Raw genomic sequence first — 10,264 nt, 5'->3', positions numbered from 1 at the left:
CATTGACTCTTGTTTATTGCTGCTCTTAAAGGGTATCCGTGATGTTTTTCCCTATTTTCTGTCACATATGAACACAATATACCAGTGTATATGTTTAAACAATTTATAAATAATGAAGTCTGTATATAAAGAGGCATAGCTAATAGGCACCAAATTCTCTTTGTGGGAGCCAGATGAGGGACAGCCAATGAGGAAACTGTTTAGACAGGATGTACTGAGGTGCTGATAAAGGCTCAAAAGTACAGACCTGGAAATTAGCTCTATGCATCTTTTTAATCCACATCACATAAACAGTCGCTGGGTTGTGACAGCACATCATCTGCCTCCATCCAGGACTTTGACCAGAATTATTTTAATCTGCATAAAGATCATGAATCATGCACCAAATGCCCTTCCCAACACAACTCTCCTCTTTTTATCTGAACTGGGCACCAGTATAAGGTGCACCCTGGGCCTGTGGGTTCTCCTGCTGACTGAGTGTCCTCAAAACCAAAATGTACAAATTCACTGAGGCTCTGTTTCTCAGGTGTGGATGAAACCTAACCCTAGAATAAAAAAAAATCTTAATCTTCTAAATTTGCTTTTAGTCCAGGACAAGGATTAGTCGGGAAAACTGGCTGACACTGTGTGACTGATTCTATTGCATGAACCAGTTTTAATCTCAACCAGTAAAACCACTGGATAACAAACAGTTGAAAGTATTCTTCTTTCAGAGCTGTTGAACTCCATCAATTTAAACTAACAACACACTTTGTTGTCATAATACAATGAGTAACTGCACTTCATTAACCTTGTAAGGTCCCAGTCATGACTCTGAGCCCAAGGTGGCGCTTCCTTAGGAGACAGATCATGTGCTCATTGGAAGGTCAGTGGTGTGATCCCCGGCGGCTGCTGTCTGCATGCCAACGTGTCTTTGGGCAAGATACTGAACTCTAAGCTCCCCCTGATGTGTGAATGTTAGAGCACGTCACTTCAGGCCTCACGGGGTTAATAAAATCTGAAGTTAGACCTTTATGGAGTTTGGTCCAGGCGTCTGCAACAAATTATTACTCTGGAAATCCAAATGTTTCAGTTTTCATGTGAGCTGTTTTATCCTCTGGATAAAACAGCTCACATTCTGGGTTGGGAAGAGTTTTCTTCAAGTCTTTTCCCATCACTCAGACCTCTTTCCAACAATTTTAATCTGTCACAGTAGCAGTCCACCTGCAGTTTCTCAGCCAGCATATTTCAATCTTTTAGTTCAGATTAGTCTAGTGTCTTCAGAAACTTCAGTTTCCATGGGTTTCTCTCAAGATGAGGTCTTTAGTGCAAATCTGGTCAAACAATTCAACTGTGGGCAGGATGGTGTAGATGTAGTAAATCAAACAAAACTGAGGATCAAAGTTTATTTCTGCAACAGTCAACAGAAATGAGCCGCTACATTAAATGTTTCCAGCTCACAGCGGTGCCATTTTCCCCATTTTTAAAGACAAACCCCAAGTCTGAGTTAAGTGAAGTGTGCGTTTTAAAGGCAGCAGCAGGATGACTTTCGTCCCAGTTCAGATGAATAAAGAGTGGAAAAATAAAAATGATTATCCAAATCTGAAAAACCTCTTGAGAAGGTTAATTGAAAGCAAATAGCCGAGAACAGTTAACAGATACTTTAGAGTCCAGACTAATTGGTAAACTTTGGGAAGAGTCAAAAATTTAATTTGACAATAAATTACAGCCAACAGATTGTACGATACATTTTTTCCTCTTCTCTTTTTAAAATTGGGAAAAGTGCAAGAGAGCAGCCAGAGCCACAGACAGTTAAGTCAAGTTAGTAACAGAGTTAACACATAGGTGCTGGGATGACTGAAACAGTGTCCACTGCTCTGAGCTACACAGCTGTGTGCATTGTTCAACATCTGGAGCGCTTGGCGGTATTTACACATTAGATATTTTGCCACCATCTGTAAACAAGAACTCCGGTGGATGAGGGTCTCAGATGTTGAGGGTCTTTTTCACAGAGAAAATGATGTCTTTGACTTGCGGCAGACTGTGGTCCTCCAAGATTTTAGCGTATGGCATGGGGATGTCCACGCCAGTTACTCTGGTAACAGGAGAATCCAGGTAGTTGAAGGCAGGACCTGAGAAATTAAAGGCATGTTAGTCTCGAGGCCTGAAATAATTAGAGGTTGTGACTTCAGACTGAACAGCTATTAGTAAATACACGAGCAATCATTACAGTGTCAATCCCAATATGTGTCATCTATGCTTTGGCTCCTGAAGATCCAGATCTAAGAGTTTAAGGGAACCAGTTATGCGTGCAAATTTTATTTTTTTTAATTAGTTTGAGCTTAGATTACCTTCCATGATCCTGGCACAGATCTCTGCTCCAACCCCAAACTGAGGCCAGCCACCCTCAACAGTCACCAGGTGATTGGTCTTCATCACACTGGTCTCAATAGACTCCACATCCATGGGTCGGATGGTCCGAAGGTTGATCACCTGACAGACAAGAAATGGTTAAGACGCTTCTGAGCAGTCTAGCTCAGCCAGTCAATAGGTGTTGCATTACCTCACACTCTATTCCCTCTTTGGCAAGGACAGCTGCGGCATCCAGGCAGTGACCAACATACCGAGAGTGAGCAACGAGGGTGATGCTATTGCCTGAAAAGGACATGTTCAGAAATGACTTTTGAAGCCTCAGTGTTAAAAACTTGGGATCCAGATCCTGGTGTTCTGTCACTCACCTTGTCTCTCAATCTTTGCTTTTCCAATGGGAATGGTGAAGTCTTTGGACTGCGCTTCCTCTGACATCTCAAAGGGAACGCCATACAGCAGCTCGTTCTCCAGGACCACCACTGCAGACAGATTCAGTTCACATGTCTGTTTGAACAGCCAGGCTGCTACAAACTCACTCAAGCTGCATTTTCAGCTGATGTTTATGCCATTTTAATACTTTCAAACTATTAGGGGAATAATTTCTGCTTCTCCTGGTAGCACCTCATCCTGTGAATGAGGGACAAGTGCCTTGATTGGTAGCTGGGAGAAGTGTTTGTTGCGTTAAAGTTACCCTCCAGAGCAGAACAAGGACTAGTCCGTTGCAGTCCAACAATGCTTGAGTTACTGTTTGACTTTTGGCTGAGACAAATAGGGACCAGCTGGCTTGTTTAATTAAAAACTTTGTAATCAACTGAGCTAGCAGTGCCTGAACATTGATATGCAGGGTGACTGTCCAAGTTTTAAGCGTTTCAGTGTGGCATCTCACCAGGATTTTCATCTCTGATGGCTGATTTCAAGAGGCCTTTAGCATCTTCTGAGTTCCATGGACTTACAACCTTCAGTCCTGGACAGTGACCATACCTGGAGACAAATGACAACACTGATGTCAGAGCTGCCAAACATCAGCTAGAGTTACTGCAAACAGTAAAGTGACGTCTTGAACGCACCATGCAGCAAAGCACTGTGAATGCTGTGCAGCGACACCTGCTGATGCTCCATTAGGGCCTCTGAAAACAATTGGGACTGACTGTAGCCCAGCTGACATGTAGTAGGTCTTTGCTGCAGAATTTATGATCTGGTCAATGGCTTGCATGGAGAAGTTAAAGGTCATGAATTCACAGATGGGCCTCAGACCAGCCTGCAAGAGGACATTGATCTTGTTAGGGAATTTGTCACTTGCAAGTTTTAAGTATCAGGTAGTTTGTGAATCTGAAGAGCTTTCATAATCTGTACTTTGAAGCATTCTAGTCTAAAGGAACTCTTATTTTGGCATTTATGGCTTCAAGGTAGGAAAAGTGCTTTATTATACAAGTCAAGGTGGCTTGGGAGTTGACTGTGTACTGCTTTATTGAGGTGTAAAGCTAATTTGGGGGGGCAATGGAGCCATAATTCAGGTCTGTAGAGAGCGAAGTGTGCACAGAACTGAATTACTGCTTAGAATTCAAGTGTAATTATGAAGATGTTGAACTTACGCCCATTATCTCAGGTAATTCTTGACTAAAAGTTATTATTCAGTGTTTAGAATGACGTTTTAAACAAACGCAAGTGAAAATGTTACAAAAGTCAGTGTTTAGTATATCCCATCAGGAACATGTCAGACTTACCATAGCAGCTCCAACTGCAATACCAGTAAACCCCATCTGCACCAAAAACAAAAAGTTGCTAAAATGAGTCCAACACCACCAGTGGGGATACTTAGATTTGTGGAAAACATCTGTTGGGCAGGCAGTTTGTATCTCACCTCTGAGATTGGAGTGTCAATAATTCGTTTGTCTCCATACTTCTTCCACAGTCCTCTGCTCACCTGCACCAGTAACCACCATTAGTCTGACTGCCCTCATTGGGACAGAACACAAACTGCCTCCAGGAACTTCACTTGCAGTCTAAGCTTTAAACTTACCTTGTAGGCACCGTCATACTGGGCGACTTCCTCACCCAGCAGGAACACTCGCTCGTCCCTCTCCAACTCCTCATCCATTGCCTGGTTCAGGGCATCACGGACTGTCATCTAACAGTGGCAACAAAACCATCAGTACAGGTCAGAACACTGCTTTCCACAAACTGAAGTTAAAATGTAACTAATGGACGCCACAATAGCAATTCTCCATCCAAAACCTGTTTCACATCAGGCTGTAAACATTCAGGAGACTTAAGTCTCAAGTGGCAATCAGAAGACTGGAGGCTTTAGTTCAGAACCCAAAAGCTGAAAGTCACTCTTGGTAGTTATTTGTATCCAACACAAGTAGAAATTGTTTAAATCTGCTTAATTTTGTCACTGATTTAATGACCACTTAAAATCACAGCTCTGACCTTAAACTTGTCCGTTACTCTGCCCTAGAGTGCACAGTCTGATGTCAATGTTACAGCCAATGGTCCCTCTAATTTGTCATGTGTCTGAGCGAACACAAACTCCCTGAGCGATCCCTTGGACCTCCCGCCAATTATGAAGGAACTGCTTGAAAGACAGACCTGATACACGAGCAAGCCCAGATACAGCTACAATATTTAAAGACACTGACATGAGCATTTCAGCAGCACTTCTCGTTTTGCAGTTTAAAATACCTCAAATTTCAGGATTTTTCTTGCGGTTCTACTTAAGTGTGCATTTTGTTGCCTGCACTGTTTCAGAGCTTAAGCTTTGTTTCAATAGTTTTCCCCTTAAACTTCTGACAGTGACTTATGTTAATGTGAGACAGCTGTCAGCGCGATGAGGGCTGATGTGATGTAAACCCGCATCCCTCTGCTCAGTGACCGCACAACAGCACGACCCCTAAACCCTTAACACACGTATTTAAAACAGGCAGCTACTGACTAAAACAAGTCTCCACCCAGTTTTCAGCCTGTTATTGTTGTCTGTGCAATTAAAACTACACATACCGACATCATTCGCTGTAGAAACAGCTAGCCTGCTAGTTGCTAACACTGACCTGTACTGCGGCCGGAACGCTCCTGTGAAATTCCCGCCGCTGCAGAGCTGACACGGTATTCTGCAGGAGAAAAGAAAGGACGCACGAACATTACACTCCCAGAAAGACCAAACAGTGCTTCAAAAACATCGATTTAATCCATACCTTTCCGGAGCGGAGAAAGCACCTCAGGGACGCTGCCATCTTGAACCTGTCCTCTGTCGAACTGGAGTGACGTAATAGTGGAAGCTGGTGGATCTTAACCAATCAAGACGGCACCTCATAGTGTGTCATTTCGAACAGCCAATCACAGTGGTCAAACAAATAAGGAGGCGGGAGAGTAGAAAATGGGGGTAGAAATATCCAAGGACACGGAGCCGCGCAGGCGTCTATATGGAAGACCAATACGGCAAAACATACATAGATAAATAAATACATAAATAGTGTGACTCACTACTTTTTCATTCATTTTTTTTATTTAATCTGTGCACTTTGACATTATTTCATATGCAACACATATTCAAGTTGGCAATGGAAAATGGCACTTTGTGTGTGTGTGTGTGTGTGTGTGTGGGGGGGGGGGGGGGGGGGGGGGTATTTTTCTAGTATGCCACAATAGAATTTTTCATTAATTTTTCATATCCATTAAGAAATATGTTTCCAATCCTCATTCTGATCAAGCTCTAATGGTACTGTCAGTTTACCAGATATCATCATAGAAAATGAGTGAAAACATGAGTTGAACATTTATAACACACACACACATTATGTATGATTGTACGATTATGTATGACATATATGATTATATATTGAAGGTTAACTTTACTGGTATTTATCAAATTAGTGCTTGTTTTAAGATTCAAGATCCGTTTATTTGTCACACACATATCACGTAATAGCAAATAGAAGTCATATATACGTGCATATTTATTTGATGTTGCCGGTCCTCAAACATCAAAATCAGTCTCAGTGCTAATTTCTGTGCTGAGAGGAGACAGGAGGCTATAACTAAGAGATGCAAAGGTGTATGCTTTGCACAAGTCTTTTTAGCTTCATATATAGAAGAGGTGTGGCCAAACCTGGGATATACAAATAAAGGTAGGAGGAAGATGCTTTAAACAACTTTTAATTCAAACATTAAAATAATCCAACCTTGAGTTCATTTCACCTTGAACATTGTGTCACGATGTGAATTAAATTAAAAGTGACCATAAATATAAAAGATGCAATTAACACTGTTACACCTGAGACCACAAAATAGAGTTCAATCAATCAATCAATCAATCAATCAATCAATCAATCAATCTTTATTTATAAAGCACTTTTCATACAAAAAATGTAGCACAAAGTGCTTTACATAGTTAAAAGCAGCCCACCCCACCCTCCAACTCACTCCCCACACTCTCATTAACATAAATGATGTGAATACACACATATCTCTCCCCCCCCCCCACCCACACACACACGCACACGCACACTTAAAGAGTAAAAATTGGGCTGGGTTCACATGAGCCAAGTGAGGAAACACTATAAAAGGGAGCCGTCTGCACCGGGAGCCGGTCACTAGTGATGGGATTTCCGGCTCTTTTTAGAGATCCGGCTCTTTCGGTTCGGCTCACTAAAAAGAGCCGGCTCTTTCGGCTCCGAACCGGCTCTTCAGGTTGTTTTGTTGCTTTAATTAATTTATTATTAACAATATTATAAAATTATGCACAAAAGGAATTACTAACGTAAAAAAACGTGGTTTTATATATATATATGTTTATATATAAATATATGCGGTGGTCCCTAGAGACAAAACACGTACAAACTCCAAGACACATTTCTAGCATGAACTGAACTTCCAAAGCAGAGCTACTAGATCACTTAAATTACACAATTGAAAGCATATGTGTATTCTTTGTGTATTTATAATACAGGCACTCATATATATTCAAATAATTTAAAAAAAAATGTTCATTTACCGGTTATTACCACACACCAGATCCGGTCGTTGGTACTTGCTGGCTTGTGTAGCCACTCGGTAACAAAAGTTCAACACTGCCCCCAGCATCCTGGAGCACTTCTGTTGTCTTTTGTATGTGTTTTGAGTTTTTATGTGCTTCTGAGTTTTTACGTACGTCTTTTTACGTGTTTTGGAGTTTTTACGTGTTTTGGAGTTTGTACATGCTTCAGAGTTCGTACGTGATTTGAAGTTTGTATGTGCTTTGTCTCTAGGGGCCACTGTAAATATACTTTTATTTATTCACTCCATATAAAATATAATAAATAAATCATATAATACAAAAATCAACTATTCACATTTCAACTTTTAACTATTTAAATTTTCAGCTTTTTCCTTTTACAAATTTAAAGTGAAACAACACAAAACACTGCAAACCACAACACAATTAAATATAAATTAAAATATGAAAACAAAAAGAAACATGCACATTATCTGTCATATGGGCCTGCATGAATAAACTTAATGAATCCTTTATCATCTGCAACCGAAAATAGTTGTGGATGATTACTATACCTTTTTAATGTGACGTTGTTGTCCCTGGCTCTCTTTCTCTCTCTCCCCCTCTGGCTCTGTTCCTGTGTTACTGAGTGTAATTACTGCCCCTCCCCCCTCTGCCCAGCGTAAAGCACAAGGCTCGCTTGCTGAGTGAAGCAGAAAAAAAGTGCGAGAGAGAGGCTGAGAGAAAGGAGAAAAAAAAAAACCCACGTGACGGCTCGCGATAAGGAGCCGGCTCGCGTCGTTCACGTCAAAGACCCGGCTCTAAGAGCCATTTCGTTCGCGAACGACCCATCACTACCGGTCACAGACCGCAGCCTCCAGGCTGGGCACACAGCAGGAGGGAGGCAAAGGAGCCCCCCAGCCAGGCTGAGAGGACCCCCAGAGACCCAGCAGCCACGGTCGATCACAGCCCCGGTGCAGAGAGCCCCCTCCGAGGAAACACTGGAGATATGCCACAATAGGCTATATACAGGGTAAAATGATAAAATAAATAAGAACGGGATACAATATAAATATACATATAAAGAGTAAGAAGATTAAAAAATGAATAAGAATAAAATCAATAAATATTAGGTAAAGCCTAAATTAATAATAAAATAACAGGATAGAATAAATAAGCATAAAATAAATAAACGCTAAGTAAAAGCTAAATTAAAAAGGTGAGTTAATAGTTATAACATAGCTATAACAAAACAGTTGATGATGTAGCTGTGTCAGTGTCACGGAGGGATGGATGCCTGTTGGTCTATGCCTGTTGCCAAGACTTCTTTATTCTTCTTGTCTCGCTCTTGCCACTTTTCATGATGTGGGCAGAGCCCCTGAGTAAAGGCTCTGGACACTAAAGAGGGAGTCATATTACTTTCCTGGACTCAAACAAGAAAAATATTATATATTCATACGTTTTATATGCAGGGCCAATATTGGGTTTTTAGCAATGTTATGGTCTGCTTACCTACCTCATCAGTTTATTTCCAAACAGAAGCAGATGGGAAGGGCCAAACATTCAGGTCAGTTGGAGACACGTGCGCTCAGTTGATCCTCTATAAAACCTACCCTTCCTCTGTGTTCAGGGAACTCTTCTTTGTCAGGCAGCTCTGGCTACATCACTACTCTTTATGCTTCCACCTTTGCAACCTCATCACTTATCTTTTAGTTTCCTGTAAGAATCCCTCCCTGAGCAAACCTTTCAACTTGTTGATAAGCTTCCATATAAGATGTCACATCATGCCTTTTCCATCTTCAACTGTTCATCACAACTGTAACAAACATGTGGAAATAAACAGGAAACTGTTTTTTTCCCCCAAATGTTTATTCATTTGATACAAGTATTATTTATCACAGCAGGGATGCCAAATCCATTTCATGTTTGCTGATGATGAGGGGGTCCTCTTGCAGCTGCATTAATACACTCCTCAGGAGATTAGAGAGAATTCGCTGCCTTGGATTATTTTTATTAACAAACATCCCTATGGACCGGGCTTCCACCCCTCTAAAGTGCTGCAGAGACACATTCTGGTTAAACATAATGAGCATTCACACTGGGCTGATTGCACTGAATGATGAAAGTAAATTATTTGAGCATTGAGCTGTCATCGAAGGGCTAAAAACTTGGTTTTTAAAGAGTCCTTAGGTTACAGGATTCACCTGAGCTCCAGATTCAGCCACCAACGCTTCAGCACACAAGTTGGGTGATCAGGAATAAATCACCACAGGTGGCCACAGTTTGTCGCACACAGTGGGTCCTGTCTGCCCTGTGGTGACAGCTGTAAACGTTGCACGTAATTTAAAGGCATAATTATTCACCTGTTGTGTTTTCTGTTGCAGATTTACAAGGTTTTACCACAAATCTGTCCAGTAAATTGAAATCAGGTTGTAGCCCTGTTAGTTTAACTCAGCACAGGGCCAGTCAGTCTGCCTCTTTTGAATCAAATATGCAAAATTTTTTGTTTTGTATCATCAGCAGACTTAGACTTAAAAAAAAGCTGATGACCTTCATGATGATTGGACAGAAATGGATCTAAAGCACAGAACTTATCGGCCAAGAATTTTGAAAAGTAGTGAGTCAGCATTATCTGCTCTGAAATGCTTTCTTTCACTGCAGACTGAATATTTTTGGGTTTTCTGCTGTCAGAAAGAACAAATAATCTGATAACATCATGACTCAGTAATGCTTAATAATTATACAGACACGTGGACTATTGTTAATTGCTAACCAGTCTAAGCCACATGCTGAAGCGTTGGCATACTACCATCCACAAACCGATGAGATCCATGTGACATACTGTCATGTACAATAACAAAAAAACATTCAGATTTCTTTAGGCACTATCACCCAAATGGGTATGGCACAATAAAAACAAACAAAAGTCTGGACACAAACATTAAA

At 41.0% G+C, this 10,264-nt stretch overlaps 1 protein-coding gene across 1 annotated transcript; it reads right to left on the bottom strand.

Annotated features, from left to right (window-relative positions):
- Window positions 1–1,371: 1,371 nt before the first annotated feature.
- pdhb (pyruvate dehydrogenase E1 subunit beta) lies at window positions 1,372–5,626 on the bottom strand. The gene is made up of 11 exons (XM_085457291.1): window positions 5,541–5,626; window positions 5,397–5,456; window positions 4,370–4,477; window positions 4,211–4,273; window positions 4,074–4,109; window positions 3,417–3,607; window positions 3,236–3,330; window positions 2,718–2,828; window positions 2,543–2,634; window positions 2,331–2,472; window positions 1,372–2,111 (listed from the first exon to the last, which is right to left on the bottom strand). The coding sequence occupies exons 1-11, from the start codon at window positions 5,577–5,579 to the stop codon at window positions 1,966–1,968; spliced, it is 1,083 nt and encodes a 360-aa protein (XP_085313417.1). The 5' UTR covers window positions 5,580–5,626; the 3' UTR covers window positions 1,372–1,965.
- Between the last annotated feature and the right edge of the window lie 4,638 nt (window positions 5,627–10,264).

Source organism: Copadichromis virginalis, linkage group LG5 (assembly GCF_057382275.1).
Source record: "Copadichromis virginalis isolate Kocher_CV1m ecotype Utaka linkage group LG5, C_Virginalis_male_GT1.1, whole genome shotgun sequence".
NCBI lineage: Eukaryota > Metazoa > Chordata > Actinopteri > Cichliformes > Cichlidae > Copadichromis > Copadichromis virginalis.
Note: the sequence above shows the minus strand (reverse complement) of the source record. Positions and strands in the feature narration are given on the sequence as shown.